The sequence below is a fragment of the Octopus bimaculoides genome, chromosome 28 (assembly GCF_046866305.1).
Source record: "Octopus bimaculoides isolate indiv1 chromosome 28, ASM4686630v1, whole genome shotgun sequence".
Lineage (NCBI taxonomy): Eukaryota > Metazoa > Mollusca > Cephalopoda > Octopoda > Octopodidae > Octopus > Octopus bimaculoides.
In genome coordinates, this window is record NC_142955.1 from 15066442 (window position 1) to 15087806 (window position 21365).

At 36.6% G+C, this 21365-nt stretch overlaps 2 protein-coding genes and 1 pseudogene across 2 annotated transcripts; 2 read left to right on the forward strand and 1 right to left on the reverse strand.

Moving 5' to 3' along the window:
• Positions 1-72: 72 nt before the first annotated feature.
• LOC149130611 (uncharacterized) lies at positions 73-8240 on the forward strand. The gene is given in 3 exon segments (XM_089344633.1): positions 73-521; positions 2402-4226; positions 7681-8240. Coding segments are annotated over 2 exon segments (2031 nt in total). The 5' UTR covers positions 73-521; positions 2402-2755.
• An 801-nt stretch (positions 8241-9041) lies between these two features.
• Positions 9042-20989, forward strand: LOC106874811 (uncharacterized). Its single transcript, XM_089344621.1, has 3 exons — positions 9042-10081; positions 12374-14471; positions 19122-20989. Exons 2-3 carry the CDS (start codon positions 12728-12730, stop codon positions 20300-20302), a joined length of 2925 nt encoding a protein of 974 aa, XP_089200747.1. The 5' UTR covers positions 9042-10081; positions 12374-12727; the 3' UTR covers positions 20303-20989.
• LOC149130612 (uncharacterized) lies at positions 10820-11750 on the reverse strand (annotated as a pseudogene).
• Positions 20990-21365: the final 376 nt, after the last annotated feature.

Below are 21365 nucleotides of genomic sequence, written 5' to 3' on the forward strand. Positions count from 1 at the left end.
CGAGAGTCGAAGAGACAACCAACAGCTCTGCATTATTGTAGTTCCTGCATAGTACAACAGGCCCAATACCCGAGATTTTGGGGGAATGGAGGAAGTCGATTAGAACGTAACTGGTACTTAATATATCGATCCACAAATATGAAAGGTAGAGTTGCCCTCGGTGGAATTTGAACTCAGAACGTAAAGACAGCCGAAATACTGCTAAGGATTTCGCCTGGTCTGCTAACATTTCTGCCAGCTCGCCGTCCTTACACAGATATAAATATTCACTTAAATATAATCAGGTGCAATATACTGAAATATTAAGTGATTTAAGAAGAGTTATCTCTCTTAGATCTTAGGTGCAGGATCCACGCATGCGTATTGATCATACTTCCTACATAATGCTGATATCCGTTTGAAATGCCCTGTGCGTTAATTTCTCATAATCAGCCGATAACACCTTTGTAATCGTTATAATGTATTTCTCAACTACCAGATACAGACATATATTACTATACTATCTTATGTGAGACATTTCCGTAAGTATTAAACAATGAAAATAGTGAATGTTTTTAATTCTGTAGACGTTTGGTCTTTGGCGCGGCGATTCTTTGTGTCTTTTCTATGTTTTATCAATGAGAGATGTCCTTGATTTGTGCGAGATCTGGCTGATATTTCTAGCTATGGAAGGGAGATATCTATAATTTGTGGGAGGTTTGGCTGCTATTTCTAGCTATGGAAGGGGGGTACTACTAAAGCAGCGTGTTCCCAAACGCGCAGTCGCGCGTCTGCGCTAGTTAGTCGTGAGTGGTCGATCCTACAAAAAGCGCGCGTGTGCAAATGAATACATGTGTGCGCGTGCGCGCGTATGTAAATTAGTAAATAATTTATTAAAAATTAAAATTTTTTGTTTTCTAAACAACGTAGATAGGTAGAACTTCATACATTTTTTTTTCTAAACAACGTAAATAAATTTTTAAAAAGGTGCACACTGGGATTAGACACTGAGGGAAACTTGATATGCTAGAAATAACAGCTAAACGCAAAAAGAAAGAAAAAACTGTAACCTTTACCGTTCTCCCACGAATTCCCACACTTCATATCGTAATAATCACTGTACATTGGCTCATCAATATGTGACCATTTCATGTTACCACATGATCCACTTATATATTTCAGTCTACGTTTTATCCGTGACCAGAATGGGCCACATATCCGTGAAAATCGTAGTTCCTGGCTCCACATTTTCAATGATTGCAGCTTCCAACGTTTCAGCCTTTCTATCAGTTATAATGTTGCAGGTAGCCCTTTTTCTGAGTGACATTGTAAAAGCCTATCACACAAAACTTTTCAACCATTCTGCCAACCTCAGGCTTTCATCCACTTGTACAACGTGGTTCAGTCCACCTGATTTTTTCTTATCTTTCAGTAACATGGCTGAACATATTTCTCGGCAGTATTCGTACCATTGAATGGCCGTGCCGTTGCTAATATTGTTTCAACTCATGGAACAGGTTACTGGCAATTCAGATATAAAGTCTGCCATTATTTGAAATAGTGTAAACACTGTCAAGTGGCATTTCTCTAAAAAATTATTTTTCCTTATAGAGATCGTTTTACTGCATGAATTACATCGCCAAATAACTCCGTCAATAGCACGTTGAAAAGATTGAATTTTCATTTGACGACGACAAGTACATTTTTTTTTTTTGTGAAATTAATTTGTTTTCTTTCAAAAAATCCAGAAAAGTGTCCTCCTGTAACCTTTTCCATAATTCAACACGAGTTGAAGACATTTTGAGAATATTGGCGAGAAGAGGTCAAGAAAGAGGAAGAGCCGTTTACAGAGAGAGGTTGAAGAAAGAGGAATTGACCTCCCTCTACCAATTTGAAATGAAAAGACGGGATTGGTTTTACCACACATGTATTCATTTGCACATGCGCACTTTTTGTGGGATCGACCACTCACGACTAGCTAGCGCGAATGTGCGTTCGGGACCACGCTGCTTTAGTAGTTCCTGGAAGGGAGATGTCCTTGATTTGTGCGGAATATCTCATACACATAAGAAGGATGTTACCCGATTTGAGAAAAAGTTTTTTCAAATTATCTTCAACATTCGTTTGAAAATGATGGGGGTGGGGAAGCCTTTTATAAGGCGATCTTTCGGTACAAGTACGCAACAACTTCCGTTTACCGCAGTACGAAGGCAAGAGCACCCATTCCTCTGTCCTTATTGCCTCTGTGGAGTGCTTTATTGCTTCCTCTTCCGTTGTGAAGCGCAATTCCGCAGTGGCGTATCTCCTCCCTCTACTGATTACATGATCGTATAGTGTGTTTATGTGTTTAAAGTTTGAGAACTGTATGCATCTGAGGAGGAGAAGGTTTGGGTTTTACTCTGTTGTTTCTCTCTAATTTCAGAGCATCAGACAACTTTGACATAACAGAAGAAACATCCTCAATATCTACCATATTTTAAAGACTAAAAGAAAATATACAAAAAAGATGTATCAGATTGTATTTTACAAATCTGTGGAAGAATTCTTGTGAAACATTTCCTCTGGAATAATATTATAAGCAAAATTTCTCAACATCACCAACTGGAGTATCAAAAAGAGGGGCTTGTGTTGTGAATAAAGTTGGATAAATTTATTTAAGTGTTGCTAAACAAAGGTAACACTTAACAGAAATACAACAGTAGAAGTGTTTGTAAAGAATAAAGTATAAAAAGAAAAGGAAGCAAAATATATAAACTGGTATTTGAGAGGAAAAATAATGGAAAAGAGTGAGAAAAGTATACAATTGATTTCCCCTGAACCCATGACAAAAGAGATGATATCATACAATTGTGATATCTGTACAAAGTCGTTCTTACAAAAAAGTGACCTACTTATGCACAAACGTATTCACACAGGAGAGAAACTATATGATTGTGACATTTGTGGTAAATCATTCTCTTGCAGTAGTAAGTTATCTACACACAATCGTTCTCACACAGGAGAGAAACCATATCATTGTGATATCTGTGGTAAATCATTTTCTCGAAGTAGTAATGTTACTGCGCACAAACGTACTCATACAGGAGAGCGACCATATCACTGTGATATCTGTGGTAAATCATTCTCTTACAGTAGCAAGTTATCAATACACAATCGTTCTCACACAGGAGAGAAACCATATCATTGTGATATCTGTGGTAAATCATTTGCTCGAAGTAGTAATGTTACTGCACACAAACGTACTCATACAGGAGAGAGACCATATCACTGTGATGTCTGTGGTAAATCATTCTTTGGAAATACTGACTTAACAAAACACAAGTATATTCATACAGGAGGGAAGCCATATCAAACTGATGTTTGTGGTAAACGATTCTCAAATAAAAGATCTGTAACATCACACAAACGTATTCATACAGGAGAGAAACCATATCATTGTGATATCTGTGGTAAATCATTCACTAGTAATAGTTACTTAAACGTACACAGACGTATTCATACAGGAGAGACACCATATCATTGTGATATTTGTGGTAAAGCATGCACTAATAATCATGTCTTAGCAAGACACAAACGTATTCATACAGGAGAGACACCATATCATTGTGATATCTGTGGTAAATCATTCTCACAAAGAAGTCACTTATCTACACACAATAGTATTCATACAGGAGAGAAACCATATCACTGTGATATTTGTGGTAAATCATTCTCTCAAAGAAGTCACTTATCTACACATATACGTATTCATACAGGAGAGAAACCATATCACTGTAATATCTGTGGTGAATCATTCTCTCATAATAATATCTTAACTATTCATGAACGCATTCATACAGGAGAGAAGCCATATCATTGTGATATTTGCGGTAAACGATTCTCTATTAAAAGTTCCTTAACATCACACCATCATTCTCATACAGGAGAGACAGCATATCAATGTGATATTTGTGGTAAACCATTCTCTGACAGTAGTGCTTTAACTGCACACAATCGTATTCATACAAGAGAGAAACCATATCATTGTGATATTTGTGGTAAACCATACTCTAATAATAGTGCCTTAGCAGTACACAAGTGTATTCATACAGGAGTGAAACCATATCATTGTAACATCTGCAGTGAATCATTCGCTTATAATAGTACCTTAACTGCACATAAACGTATTCATACAGGAGAGAAGCCATATCACTGTGATATTTGTGGTAAATCCTTCTCTCAAAATAGTAAGTTAACAAAACACAAACATATTCATGCTAAGGAGCAATGAAAAGGGTAGTTTCTCGTTTCTTATTTGCTATATTTAATTTTCTTGTGTGTTATGCAATGGATATTATGACAAAAGTATTTCCAAAAATTTTAGGTTTTTTTTTTCATTTTGTTTTTGCAGTTTTGTCCTGCTACTTCCTTCATCATTCATGCATTCCCTTTCCATGGTGTAAGGACCTCTATTCCAAAACTTCTCCTTCTGAAAACCATACACAACATCCTTTATCAGATACTGCATCCACAAATTTCTGTGAATTTATTGCTTATTATCTTTTAGATGCTTCACTCATTAAATATATTATACAGTAACATAAGATGTTTGAAGTCTATGTCGTGCATTGCTCTAGCAACGAATCGTTTTTTGTTGTTGTTTTTTTGTTCTTTTAGGGAGAAGAAACCCTATTTTCATTTGACGCTCATCATAGTCTGTGAATTTCTTAAAGATAATGATACGAAACTAAATGTACTTAGTTTAACAATGTTGAATACTCTGTCGTGGATAGAAGGCGGCCAGCCCGGTGGCTGTGGGAACGAGAGTCGAAGAGACAACCAACAGCTCTGCATTATTGTAGTTCCTGCATAGTACAACAGGCCCAATACCCGAGATTTTGGGGGAATGGAGGAAGTCGATTAGAACGTAACTGGTACTTAATATATCGATCCACAAATATGAAAGGTAGAGTTGCCCTCGGTGGAATTTGAACTCAGAACGTAAAGACAGCCGAAATACTGCTAAGGATTTCGCCTGGTCTGCTAACATTTCTGCCAGCTCGCCGTCCTTACACAGATATAAATATTCACTTAAATATAATCAGGTGCAATATACTGAAATATTAAGTGATTTAAGAAGAGTTATCTCTCTTAGATCTTAGGTGCAGGATCCACGCATGCGTATTGATCATACTTCCTACATAATGCTGATATCCGTTTGAAATGCTCTGTGCGTTAATTTCTCATAATCAGCCTATAACACCTTTGTAATCGTTATAATGTATTTCTCAACTACCAGATACAGACATATATTACTATACTATCTTATGTGAGACATTTCCGTAAGTATTAAACAATGAAAATAGTGAATGTTTTTAATTCTGTAGACGTTTGGTCTTTGGCGCGGCGATTCTTTGTGTCTTTTCTATGTTTTATCAATGAGAGATGTCCTTGATTTGTGCGAGATCTGGCTGATATTTCTAGCTATGGAAGGGAGATATCTATAATTTGTGGGAGGTTTGGCTGCTATTTCTAGCTATGGAAGGGGGGTACTACTAAAGCAGCGTGTTCCCAAACGCGCAGTCGCGCGTCTGCGCTAGTTAGTCGTGAGTGGTCGATCCTACAAAAAGCGCGCGTGTGCAAATGAATACATGTGTGCGCGTGCGCGCGTATGTAAATTAGTAAATAATTTATTAAAAATTAAAATTTTTTGTTTTCTAAACAACGTAGATAGGTAGAACTTCATACATTTTTTTTTCTAAACAACGTAAATAAATTTTTAAAAAGGTGCACACTGGGATTAGACACTGAGGGAAACTTGATATGCTAGAAATAACAGCTAAACGCAAAAAGAAAGAAAAAACTGTAACCTTTACCGTTCTCCCACGAATTCCCACACTTCATATCGTAATAATCACTGTACATTGGCTCATCAATATGTGACCATTTCATGTTACCACATGATCCACTTATATATTTCAGTCTACGTTTTATCCGTGACCAGAATGGGCCACATATCCGTGAAAATCGTAGTTCCTGGCCCCACATTTTCAATGATTGCAGCTTCCAACGTTTCAGCCTTTCTATCAGTTATAATGTTGCAGGTAGCCCTTTTTCTGAGTGACATCGTAAAAGCCTATCACACAAAACTTTTCAACCATTCTGCCAACCTCATATTTCCTCTTGAAAAGCAGGCTTTCATCCACTTGTACAACGTGGTTCAGTCCACCTGATTTTTTCTTATCTTTCAGTAACATTGCTGAACATATTTCTCGGCAGTATTCGTACCATTGAATGGCCGTGTCGTTGCTAATATTGTTTCAACTCATGGAACAGGTTACTGGCAATTCAGATATAAAGTCTGCCATTATTTGAAATAGTGTAAACACTGTCAAGTGGCATTTCTCTAAAAAATTATTTTTCCTTATAGAGATCGTTTTACTGCATGAATTACATCGCCAAATAACTCCGTCAATAGCACGTTGAAAAGATTGAATTTTCATTTGACGACGACAAGTACATTTTTTTTTTTTGTGAAATTAATTTGTTTTCTTTCAAAAAATCCAGAAAAGTGTCCTCCTGTAACCTTTTCCATAATTCAACACGAGTTGAAGACATTTTGAGAATATTGGCGAGAAGAGGTCAAGAAAGAGGAAGAGCCGTTTACAGAGAGAGGTTGAAGAAAGAGGAATTGACCTCCCTCTACCAATTTGAAATGAAAAGACGGGATTGGTTTTACCACACATGTATTCATTTGCACATGCGCACTTTTTGTGGGATCGACCACTCACGACTAGCTAGCGCGAATGTGCGTTCGGGACCACGCTGCTTTAGTAGTTCCTGGAAGGGAGATGTCCTTGATTTGTGCGGAATATCTCATACACATAAGTAGGATGTTACCCGATTTGAGAAAAAGTTTTTTCAAATTATCTTCAACATTCGTTTGAAAATGATGGGGGTGGGGAAGCCTTTTATAAGGCGATCTTTCGGTACAAGTACGCAACAACTTCCGTTTACCGCAGTACGAAGGCAAGAGCACCCATTCCTCTGTCCTTATTGCCTCTGTGGAGTGCTTTATTGCTTCCTCCTCCGTTGTGAAGCGCAATTCCGCAGTGGCGTATCTCCTCCCTCTACTGATTACATGATCGTATAGTGTGTTTATGTGTTTAAAGTTTGAGAACTGTATGCATCTGAGGAGGAGAAGGTTTGGGTTTTACTCTGTTGTTTCTCTCTAATTTCAGAGCATCAGACAACTTTGACATAACAGAAGAAACATCCTCAATATCTACCATATTTTAAAGACTAAAAGAAAATATACAAAAAAGATGTATCAGATTGTATTTTACAAATCTGTGGAAGAATTCTTGTGAAACATTTCCTCTGGAATAATATTATAAGCAAAATTTCTCAACATCACCAACTGGAGTATCAAAAAGAGGGGCTTGTGTTGTGAATAAAGTTGGATAAATTTATTTAAGTGTTGCTAAACAAAGGTAACACTTAACAGAAATACAACAGTAGAAGTGTTTGTAAAGAATAAAGTATAAAAAGAAAAGGAAGCAAAATATATAAACTGGTATTTGAGAGGAAAAATAATGGAAAAGAGTGAGAAAAGTATACAATTGATTTCCCCTGAACCCATGACAAAAGAGATGATATCATACAATTGTGATATCTGTACAAAGTCGTTCTTACAAAAAAGTGACCTACTTATGCACAAACGTATTCACACAGGAGAGAAACTATATGATTGTGACATTTGTGGTAAATCATTCTCTTGCAGTAGTAAGTTATCTACACACAATCGTTCTCACACAGGAGAGAAACCATATCATTGTGATATCTGTGGTAAATCATTTTCTCGAAGTAGTAATGTTACTGCGCACAAACGTACTCATACAGGAGAGCGACCATATCACTGTGATATCTGTGGTAAATCATTCTCTTACAGTAGCAAGTTATCAATACACAATCGTTCTCACACAGGAGAGAAACCATATCATTGTGATATCTGTGGTAAATCATTTGCTCGAAGTAGTAATGTTACTGCACACAAACGTACTCATACAGGAGAGAGACCATATCACTGTGATGTCTGTGGTAAATCATTCTTTGGAAATACTGACTTAACAAAACACAAGTATATTCATACAGGAGGGAAGCCATATCAAACTGATGTTTGTGGTAAACGATTCTCAAATAAAAGATCTGTAACATCACACAAACGTATTCATACAGGAGAGAAACCATATCATTGTGATATCTGGTAAATCATTCACTAGTAATAGTTACTTAAACGTACACAGACGTATTCATACAGGAGAGACACCATATCATTGTGATATTTGTGGTAAAGCATGCACTAATAATCATGTCTTAGCAAGACACAAACGTATTCATACAGGAGAGACACCATATCATTGTGATATCTGTGGTAAATCATTCTCACAAAGAAGTCACTTATCTACACACAATAGTATTCATACAGGAGAGAAACCATATCACTGTGATATTTGTGGTAAATCATTCTCTCAAAGAAGTCACTTATCTACACATATACGTATTCATACAGGAGAGAAACCATATCACTGTAATATCTGTGGTGAATCATTCTCTCATAATAATATCTTAACTATTCATGAACGCATTCATACAGGAGAGAAGCCATATCATTGTGATATTTGCGGTAAACGATTCTCTATTAAAAGTTCCTTAACATCACACCATCATTCTCATACAGGAGAGACAGCATATCAATGTGATATTTGTGGTAAACCATTCTCTGACAGTAGTGCTTTAACTGCACACAATCGTATTCATACAAGAGAGAAACCATATCATTGTGATATTTGTGGTAAACCATACTCTAATAATAGTGCCTTAGCAGTACACAAGTGTATTCATACAGGAGTGAAACCATATCATTGTAACATCTGCAGTGAATCATTCGCTTATAATAGTACCTTAACTGCACATAAACGTATTCATACAGGAGAGAAGCCATATCACTGTGATATTTGTGGTAAATCCTTCTCTCAAAATAGTAAGTTAACAAAACACAAACATATTCATGCTAAGGAGCAATGAAAAGGGTAGTTTCTCGTTTCTTATTTGCTATATTTAATTTTCCTGTGTGTTATGCAATGGATATTATGACAAAAGTATTTCCAAAAATTTTAGGTTTTTTTTTCATTTTGTTTTTGCAGTTTTGTCCTGCTACTTCCTTCATCATTCATGCATTCCCTTTCCATGGTGTAAGGACCTCTATTCCAAAACTTCTCCTTCTGAAAACCATACACAACATCCTTTATCAGATACTGCATCCACAAATTTCTGTGAATTTATTGCTTATTATCTTTTAGATGCTTCACTCATTAAATATATTATACAGTAACATAAGATGTTTGAAGTCTATGTCGTGCATTGCTCTAGCAACGAATCGTTTTTTGTTGTTGTTTTTTTGTTCTTTTAGGGAGAAGAAACCCTATTTTCATTTGACGCTCATCATAGTCTGTGAATTTCTTAAAGATAATGATACGAAACTAAATGTACTTAGTTTCACAATGTTGAATACTCTGTCGTGGATAGAAGGCGGCCAGCCCGACGAGAGTCGAAGAGACAACCAACAGCTCTGCATTATTGTAGTTCCTGCATAGTACAACAGGCCCAATACCCGAGATTTTGGGGGAATGGAGGAAGTCGATTAGAACGTAACTGGTACTTAATATATCGATCCACAAATATGAAAGGTAGAGTTGCCCTCGGTGGAATTTGAACTCAGAACGTAAAGACAGCCGAAATATTGCTAAGGATTTCGCCTGGTCTGCTAACATTTCTGCCAGCTCGCCGTCCTTACACAGATATAAATATTCACATAAATATAATCAGGTGCAATATACTGAAATATTAAGTGATTTAAGAAGAGTTATCTCTCTTAGATCTTAGGTGCAGGATCCACGCATGCGTATTGATCGTACTTCCTACATAATGCTGATATCCGTTTGAAATGCTCTGCGTTAATTTCTCATAATCAGCCTATAACACCTTTGTAATCGTTATAATGTATTTCTCAACTACCAGATACAGACATATATTACTATACTATCTTATGTGAGACATTTCCGTAAGTATTAAACAATGAAAATAGTGAATGTTTTTAATTCTGTAGACGTTTGGTCTTTGGCGCGGCGATTCTTTGTGTCTTTTCTATGTTTTATCAATGAGAGATGTCCTTGATTTGTGCGAGATCTGGCTGATATTTCTAGCTATGGAAGGGAGATATCTATAATTTGTGGGAGGTTTGGCTGCTATTTCTAGCTATGGAAGGGGGGTACTACTAAAGCAGCGTGTTCCCAAACGCGCAGTCGCGCGTCTGCGCTAGTTAGTCGTGAGTGGTCGATCCTACAAAAAGCGCGCGTGTGCAAATGAATACATGTGTGCGCGCGCGCGCGTATGTAAATTAGTAAATTTATTAAAAATTAAAATTTTTTGTTTTCTAAACAACGTAGATAGGTAGAACTTCATACATTTTTTTTTTCTAAACAACGTAAATAAATTTTAAAAAAGGTGCACATTGGGATTATACACTGAGAGAAAATGGTTGTAACTTTTTTATTTTTTAATTTTGGCGATTTTCGCTTTCGATAATGTGTTCTACATATCACGGTCATGCGATTCCCCTTAAAAATTTTTTTTTTGGCGATTTTCATTTTTGACATTGTGTTCTACATGTCCAGGTCGTACGAATAGCCCCCTCACAACTTAGATGTGAAAATGAACGGCTTACATTTATATTGAAACAGCAAAAGGATCACATGTGGAGTCCCCACCACGAAACTTGATATGCTAGAAATAACAGCTAAACGCAAGAAGAAAAAAAAACAAACTAACCTTTACCTTTCTGAAATCACTGTGGATATATTTCGGCTATGTGCTTGATAAATGTCTGAAAGTTCTCCCACAAATTCTCACACTTCATATCGTAATAATCACGGTACATTGCCTCATCAATATGTGACCATTTCATGTTACCACATGATCCACTTTTATATTTCAGTCTACATTTTATCCATGACCAGAATGCCTCTACACGATTGGTACATACCCCACTAACGGGATCAACAAAATTCCGTGAACGGTTCACGGTACCATGAATGTATCCCAGTTTCTGAAGATTTTGGTAACTTGGGCCACATATCCGTGAAAATCGTAGTTCCTGGCTCCACATTTTCAATGATTGCAGCTTCCAACGTTTCAGCCTTTCTATCCGTTTATATGTTGCATGTAGCCCTTTTTCTGAGTGACATCGTAAAAGCCTATCACACAAAACTTTTCAACCATTCTGCCAACCTCATATTTCCTCTTGAAAAGCAGGCTTTCATCCACTTGTACAACGTGGTTCAGTCCACCTGTTTTTTCTTATCTTTCAGTAACATGGCTGAACATATTTCTCGGCAGTATTCGTATCATTCAATGGCCATGTCGTTGCTAATATTGTTTCAATTCATGGAACAGGTTACTGGCAATTCAGATATAAAGTCTGCTATTATTTGAAATAGTGTAAACACTGTCAAGTGGCATTTCTCTAAAAAAGTATTTTTCCTTATAGAGATCGTTTTACTGCATGAATTACATTGCCAAATAACTCCGTCAATAGCACGTTGAAAAGATTGAATTTTCATTTGACGACGACAAGTACATTTTTTTTGTGAAATTAATTTGTTTTCTTTCAAAAAATCCAGAAAAGTGTCCTCCTGTAACCTTTTCCATAATTCAACACGAGGTGAAGACATTTTGGGAATATTGGCGAGAAATGGTCAAGAAAGAGGAAGAGCCGTTTACAGAGAGAGGTTGAAGAAAGAGGAATTGACCTCCCTCTACCAATTTGAAATGAAAAGACAGGATTGGTTTTACCACACATGTATTCATTTGCACACGTGCACTTTCTGTAGGATCGACCACTCACGACTAGCTAGCGCGAATGCGCGTTCGGGACCACGCTGCTTTAGTAGTTCCTGGAAGGGAGATGTCCTTGATTTGTGCGGAATATCTCATACACATAAGTAGGATGTTACCCGATTTGAGAAAAAGTTTTTTCAAATTATCTTCAACATTCGTTTGAAAATGATGGGGGTGGGGAAGCCTTTTATAAGGCGATCTTTCGGTACAAGTACGCAACAACTTCCGTTTACCGCAGTACGAAGGCAAGAGCACCCATTCCTCTGTCCTTATTGCCTCTGTGGAGTGCTTTATTGCTTCCTCCTCCGTTGTGAAGCGCAATTCCACAGTGGCGTATCTCCTCCCTCTACTGATTACATGATCGTATAGTGTGTTTATGTGTTTAAAGTTTGAGAACTGTATGCATCTGAGGAGGAGAAGGTTTGGGTTTTACACTGTTGTTTCTCTCTAATTTCAGAGCATCAGACAACTTTGACATAACAGAAGAAACATCCTCAATATCTACCAAGTTTTAAAGACTAAAAGAAAATATACAAAAAAGATGTATCAGATTGTATTTTACAAATCTGTGGAAGAATTCTTCTGAAACATTTCCTCTGGAATAATATTATTAGAAAAATTTCTGAACATCACCAACTGGAGTGTCAAGAAGAGGGGCTTGTGTTGTGAATAAAGTTGGATAAATTTATTTAAGTGTTGCTAAACAAAGGTAACACTTAACAGAAATACAACAGTAGAAGTGTTTGTAAAGAATAAAGTATAAAAAGAAAAGGAAGCAAAATATATAAACTGGTATTTGAGAGGGAAAATAATGGAAAAGAGTGAGAAAAGTATACAATTGATTTCCCCTGAACCCATGACAAAAGAGATGATATCATACAATTGTGATATCTGTACAAAGTCGTTCTTTCAAAAAAGTGACCTACTTATGCACAAACGTATTCACACAGAAGAGAAACTATATGATTGTGATATCTGTGGTAAATCATTCTCTTGCAGTAGTAAGTTATCTACACACAATCGTTCTCACACAGGAGAGAAACCATATCATTGTGATATCTGTGGTAAATCATTTTCTCGAAGTAGTAATGTTACTGCGCACAAACGTACTCATACAGGAGAGCGACCATATCACTGTGATGTCTGTGGTAAATCATTTCCTCAAAGAAATCACGTCACTGCACACAAACGTATTCATGCAGGAGAGAAACCATATCACTGTGATATCTGTGGTAAATCATTCTCTCAGAGAATTCACTTATCTACACATATACGTAGTCATACAGGAGAGAAACCATATAATTGTGATGTCTGTGGTAAATCATTCTTTGCAAATAATGCCTTAACAAAACACATGTATATTCATACAGGAGGGAAGCTATATCAAAGTGATATTTGTGGTAAACGATTCTCTATCAAAAGATCCTTAACATCACACAAACGTATTCATACAGGAGAGAAACCATATCATTGTGATATTTGTGGTAAATCATTCACTAGTAATAGTTACTTAAATGTACACAGACGTATTCATACAGGAGAGACACCATATCATTGTGATATTTGTGGTAAAGCATGCTCTAATAATAGTGCCTTAGCAACACACAAACGTATTCATACAGGAGAGAAACCATATCATTGTGATATCTGTGGTAAATCATTCTCACAAAATACTCACTTATCTACACACAAAAGTATTCATACTGGAGAGAAAGCATATCATTGTGATATCTGTGGTAAGTCATTCTCTCAAAGTATTCACTTATCTACACATATACGTATTCATACAGGAGAGAAACCATATCATTGTGATGTCTGTGGTAAATCATTCTCTGAAAGTAATACATTAACAAAACACAGACGTATTCATACAGGAGAGAAGCCATATCACTGTGATATTTGCGGTAAACGATTCTCTATTAAAAGTTCCTTAACATCACACCATCTTACTCATACAGGAGAGAAACCATATCAATGTGATATTTGTGGTAAACCATGCTCTAATAATAGTGCCTTAGCAACACACAAACGTATTCATACAGGAGAGAAACCATATCATTGTGATGTCTGTGGTAAATCATTCTCTGACAGTAGTGCTTTAACTGCACACAATTGTATTCATACAAGAGAGAAACCATATCATTGTGATATTTGTGGTAAACCATACTCAAATAATAGTGCCTTAACATCACACAGACGTACTCATACAGGAGAGAAACCATGTCACTGTAACATCTGCAGTGAATCATTCTCTCATAATAGTTCTTTAATTATGCATAAACGTATTCATCCAGGTGCAAAGCCATATCACTGTGATATCTGCGGTGAATCTTTCTCTCATAATAGTATCTTAACTACGCATAAACGTATTCACACAGGAGAGAAGCCATATCACTGTGATATCTGCGGTGAATCTTTCTCTCAAAATAGTACACTAACTACACATAAACGTATTCATACAGGAGAGAAACCATATCATTGTGATATCTGTGGTAAGTCCTACTCTCAAAGTAGTAAGTTAACAAAACACAAAAATATTCATACTACGGAGAAAGGAAACTAATGAAAATTATGACTAAAGTATGTCCAAAATTATATGTGCTAGCTATCTCTTGTTGGCTTCCTTTGTCTTTCATTCTATTGTGTGTTTAACCTTGAAAAGCTATGAAATTGTGTTTTTGAGAGAAACGAATTTCACTTCCAAAATCTGCATCCCAAGGAGAAAATCATCGATGAATAATAATAATAATACAAAGGATAATCTCAAAGAGGAAGTCATCCATAGATAATAATAGAAGATATAATTTTCCAGAAGAAACAACTCAAGTTTTAAATCTCTTCACTATCACCTTCAAACTCCCTCGTTCTCTATCACGTACAATTCCTGCTTTCTGATTTGGTAAAGATCATCAAACTGTAAACTTGTAACAATTTTCTAAACTTTTTGTGGAATAAATTAATCACAAACTGGGTTTCAGTGTGAAAAAGTCCATCAATGTAGCAAGTTTGAACATTTCCAGTTACTTTTGAACGTTAAAAATCTGTGAAGGCAGCAACAAATGCCTTTCTGTTTGTTTGTCTCTAATTTCTCACTTTCCTATTGATAAACTATATATTTACCTCTCTCTCTCTCTCTCTGTAATGTATATATATATATATAGTATATAAAGTATATCGTTGTGAGTGAATGTATATGTGTAAGGAATTTGATTAGAGCGACAGGGTTATTTAAAAATGCGATGTGAAAGTTAATTTATATTAATAGCATACTTTTCTCTGTCTCCTGGCGCAAATCAGTCATTTTTGTTGACAATATTTTAGTTAAAGCCACGGCTTGTTTGGTCTGTCCAGAGTTGTCTCCCTTCACTATTTTCCTTTTTTTTTTTTTCATAGCTAGAAAAAGCTAGAAACATCGATGTCTGGATCATAGTTGAAAGTTGCTTCACAGAACTGTTGCAATTGCTCTTCCTTCTGCATTGTTGATCGTATTTCTTGTCAGACGTGCATACCTCTGTTCAGCACTTTTGTAATGCTCGCGCAGCACCAGTACGCAACTGGTTTTTGTTTTGACACACAACTCTTGTCTCATCAATTTCAGATGCCCTGGTTGCCATAGTGCACAGCCCGTTTCTTGCCGTACTTCACTTTTTTTTCTCTCTTTCCATAGTCACAGACATTCTTTTGGATGACCTTGACATTGGCGGTTTTTCAACACCTTCCTTCTAGGGCTGGCAGAAACGTTAGCACGCCGGGTGAAGTGCTTAGCGGTATTTCGTCTGCCGCTACGTTCTGAGTTCAAATTCCGCCGAGGTCGACTTTGCCTTTCATCCTTTCAGGGTCGATTAAATAAGTACCAGTTACGCTCTGGGGTCGGTATAATCGACTTAATCCGTTTGTCTGTCTTTGTTTTTCCCCTCTGTGTATAGCCCCTTGTGGGTAGTAAAGAAATGACACAAACACCAGTACAAAAGATTGCAAACAATGAAATAATTTGTTTGCCATCTGAAATCGTTACATTGTTCGAACATTCCACGCACCAAACCTCATGGAATCCTTTATCGAAAGCCGTATCGGCCAACTAGCTTCCCTAAGGCTTTGACTATTCGGCGTCATAAAACATTTTTGACTCTGGAAACCTTTGGTTGGTGATTTACTTGTCAACTATCAATGTTTTCGTAATCAGTTTGGAAATCCATTGCACGGGTGATTAGCCCATTCAACTTCACCATTCATCTTGGCCAGCTTTACCTGTTTCCATCTCTCACGACATGGAATTCAGTTAAAAGTGGCCTATACTCCGCGTTGGAGGGTTAAAGGCAAGAAAGAAGAAGAAATCGTTACAACGTTAAATGCCAGACAGAATCAAGAAGAGAATGATAGAGTAAGACATACATAGGTAGGGATATAAATAAAGAGATGGATGGATAGGTCGATCGAGATAGTGACAGAAATCCTTAGAAGAAAGACAAGGAAACGTAGCTGCAATGCGCAAAAATTTTATGAGGAACATGAAGAGAAAGATTTTCAAGCCAAAAATGTATAGGAAGCTGTGACTTTTATCTATTTTCTGTAGGAACCGAAAGAGAGAAAATGCAAATGAAATGAAATAGAAGTGGTTAAGATTATTCACATCAAGAATCTTGCACACCAAATACACTACGAAAAAAGATTCAAGAAGAGTTATCTCTCTTAAATATTGAGGCAGGAGTAGGCACGCATGCGCATTGACTTTATTCCCTACGTCGCATCGATATCCGTCTCGAATGCCTTTCTGCAAGTATTTCTCTTTGTCAGCTTATAATACTTATAAAACGTATTTATAATTTATTTCTCAACTACCAGATACACACATATATAACGACACTATTCTTTATGAAACATTTCCGTAAGTATTAAACAATGAAAATATTCAATGTTTTTAATTTTGTATGTGTTCGGTTTTTGGCGCTGAATGAGAGATGTCCTATGACCTCGATTTGTGCGGTATGTGCCTGCAAATTTCTATCTTTGGAAGGCAGATGTCCTTGATTTGTGCGGTATCTGCCTGCTAATTTCTATCTTTGGAAGGCAGATGTCCTTGATTTGTGCGGTATCTGCCTGTTAATTTCTATCTTTGAAAGGCAGATGTCCTTGATTTGTGCGGTATCTGCCTGCTAATTTCTATCTTTGGAAGGCAGATGTCCTTGATTTGTGCGGGATCTGCCTGCTAATTTCTATCTTTGGAAGGCAGATGTCCTTGATTTGTGCGGTATCTGCCTGTTAATTTCTATCTTTGGAAGGCAGATGTCCTTGATTTGTGCGGTATCTGCCTGCTAATTTCTATCTTTGAAAGGCAGATGTCCTTGATTTGTGCGGTATCTGCCTGCTAATTTCTATCTTTGGAAGGCAGATGTCCTTGATTTGTGCGGGATCTGCCTGCTAATTTCTATCTTTGAAAGGCAGATGTCCTTGATTTGTGCGGTATCTGCCTGCTAATTTCTATCTTTGAAAGGCAGATGTCCTTGATTTGTGCGGGATCTGCCTGCTAATTTCTATCTTTGAAAGGCAGATGTCCTTGATTTGTGCGGTATCTGCCTGCTAATTTCTATCTTTGAAAGGCAGATGTCCTTGATTTGTGCGGTATCTGCCTGTTAATTTCTATCCTTGATTTGTACGGAATAGCTCATACGAATAAGTTGAATATTACCCGATTTGAGAGATTTAAAACAAATTATCTTCAACATTCACTTGAAAATGATGGGGGTGGGGAACCCTTTATGAAAAGGTACGAAAATCTGTGTGCGTGTATGTGTGTGTGTGGGGGGGGGGGAGAAGTACGCAAGAAAAAACTTCACCGTTCATCAATGTTTATTTTTCCTTGACCTGTCATAAAAGGTCTTGAACCTGTAACTCCCCATGTGATCACACGACCTACTGGAAATAACTGCACATTTTCCTTAAATTTCTCCTATGGATCATGAATATTGGAGACTATTGGATGATGTAGTCATAGATATACAATGTTATAGAAATAGACAGGATGTTCATGGATGGAATGTCTATAATCACATATCTGCCCAGAATTGACTTGGATCTAAATAACAACAAATTATATTTCTGGAGGAAGCCTGATTCTGTCGTTTCATTTTAAAGCTGTTACACAATGTGAAGGTGTCAATGTAGTTTACACATATGTAATCTTCACACAAGACCCTATGATGTAAATTTTGCTGAATTAAAATGTTAAGCTCATCATCATCTTTTAACGTCCATTGTTTATGCTGGCATGGGTTGGATGGTTTGACCAGGGCTGGCAAACTGGGGAGCTGCAGCACACTCCTCTCTGGTTTGTTATTCCTTCTACAGTTGGATGCCTTTCCTGGTGCCAACCACTTCACAGTGCACAGGTTGCTTTATATGGCACTTCACAGGCACTTTTATGTGGCACCACACAGTTGCTTTAACATGGTGGCACTTTTACATGGCACCGCATGTCTGCTTTTATGAGGAATGATCACAAGTACTTTTCACCACCAGAGGGATGAGTGTGATTACTTCTGCTGGGGAGTACGGGTCTTCTTGAGTACAGCGAGGTGCCAGGCATCTTGTTCTTTGTCACATCACCTAAAAGGTTCAGCATCCTAAGTTAATTAATCAGCCCTTCCTCCCATGTCTTCCTGGGTGTCCCACTTCCATGTGTCCCATCTACTTTGAGAGATCAACACTTCCTTATGAAGCTGTTGTCATCCAGCTCAGTTGATCTCATTAGAAATGAATTTGTATTGTTTAAGGAACCTCAGCATCTTACACTGTTGTTTCTCTCTAATTTCAGAACATCAGACAACATTGACATAACAGAAGAAACATCCTCAATATCTACCATGTTTTAAAGACTAAAAGAAAATATACAAAAAAGATGTATCAGATTGTATTTTACAAATCTTTGGAAGAATTCTTGTGAAACATTTCCTCTGAAATAATATTATAAGCAAGATATCTGAATATCACCAACTGGAGTGTCAAGAAGAGTAGCTTATGTGTTGATTAAATTTGCTAAACAAATGTAACACTGGACAGAAATACAACAGTAGAAGTGCATGTAAGGAATAAAGTATAAAAACAAAAGCAAGAAAAATATATAAACTGGGATTTGAGAGGGAAAATAATGGAAGGGAGTGAGAAAAGCATACAATTGATTTCCCCTGAACCCATGGAAAAAGAGATGATATCATATGATTGTGATATCTGTACAAAGTCCTTCCTTAAAAAAAGTGACCTACTTATGCACAAACGTATTCACAAAGGAGAGAAACTATATGATTGTGACGTTTGTGGTAAATCATTCTCTTGCAGTAGTAAGTTATCTAGACACAAACGTTCTCATACAGGAGAGAAGCCATATCATTGTGATATCTGTGGTAAATCATTCTCTTGTAGTAGTGGGCTTACTGTGCACAAACGTGTTCATACAGGAGAGAGACCATATCACTGTGATATCTGTGGTAAATCATTCTCTCAAAGTATTCACTTAGCTGGACACAAACGTATTCATACAGGAGAGAGACCATATCACTGTGATATCTGTGGTAAATCTTTCTCTCAAAATAATCACCTAACTGATCACAAACGTATTCATGCAGGGGAGAAACCATATCATTGTGATATCTGTGGTAAATCATTCTCTCAAAGTAATCACTTATCTACACATATACGTATTCATACAGGAGAGAAACCATATAATTGTGATATCTGTGGTAAACCATTCTCTGATAATACTGCCTTTACAAAACACATACGTATTCACACAGGAGACAAGCCATATCATTGTGATATTTGCGGTAAACGATTCTCTGATAAAAGATCCTTAACATCACATGGTTATACTCATACAGGAAAGAAGCCGTTTCGTTGTGATATTTGTGGTAAATCATTCACTACTAATAGTTACTTAAATGTACACGGATGTATTCATACAGGAAAGAAGCCATATCATTGTGATATTTGTGGTAAACCATGCTCCAATAAGAGTTACTTAACTGTACACAGACGTATTCATACAGGAGAGACACCATATCATTGTGATGTTTGTGGTAAATCATGCTCTAAAAATAGTGCCTTAACATCACACAGACGTATTCATTCGGGAGAGAATCCATATCATTGTGATATCTGCGGTGAATCATTCTCGCATAATAATCTCTTAACTACGCATAGACGTATTCATACAGGAGAAAAGCCATATCATTGTAATATCTGTGGTGAATCTTTCTCTCGTAATAATACCCTAACTATACATAAACGTATTCATACAGGAGAAAAGCCATATCACTGTGATATTTGTGGTAAATCCTTCACTCAAAATAGTAAGTTAACAAAACACAAACATATTCATGCTAAGGAGCAATGAAAAGGGTAGTTTCTCGTTTCTTATTTGCTATATTTAATTTTCCTGTGTGTTATGCAATGGAAATTATGACAAAAGCATTTCCAAAGAGTTTAGAAATTTTTGTTTTGTTTTTGCAGTTTTGATCTGCTGCTTCTTTGACCATTCATGCATTTCCTTTCCATGGTGTAAGGACCTCTATACCAAAATTTGTCCTCTTGACAACCCTACACGTTGTTCTTTATTAGATACTGCATCCACAAATTTCTGTGAATTTATTGCTTATAATCTTTTAAATGCTTCACTCATTAAATATATTATACAGTAACATAAGATGTGACTGTTTCGTACACGGGAATATTGTAAAGTTGTCAAATGTTTACATAAACAATGACCTCAAGTACAAAAGAGAAGAGACCACACTGTAAGATCATGAGGCACAAGTATAGTTTAGTGACCACACTGTAAGATCATGAGGCACAAGTATAGTTTAGTGACCAGACTGATTCCTTGTTAGTGTCTGAAGAATAGTTTCTTAAAATGAAACTTTGCAGAGATACATTTTCAAGCGTCCAGATTATGATTTTCATAAAATTGAGAACAAACATTTTGGAGGAGGTTCGGGGTTATTTAAAAATGCTATGTGAAAGATAATTTGGATCTATTCAATCTCGGTCACAGATTACTTTTAAATAAATACTTTGAAATTTCTGATACTGGTTGAATGTGTCACATAGAACACTGTTTACTCTTAATGTTTTTGACAAAATTTTCTATTTTAGAAGTTATTTCATGTTAAATTTGTTGTATTTTGGTAATTTTAATCAATCAGTGCATGTATTCAGCTGAAGAAAGTTTCAAACTGCTTGTTTTTTTGTTTTTTTTTTACAGAAACCCCAGTTTTTGTGTAGGGAGATAACAAATCTGAAAAAGAATTGGCATTTCAAAATTTCAAGCGGTGTTGGGGACACGCATACGTATGCAAAATTCTAGCTTTTGGTGGGTTAGAAGGGTCAAGTGGCTAAGACGGTAAAATTTGATCCTTTCACCCACTCGTATTTCAACAAGACAAAAAAAAACCCAAAAA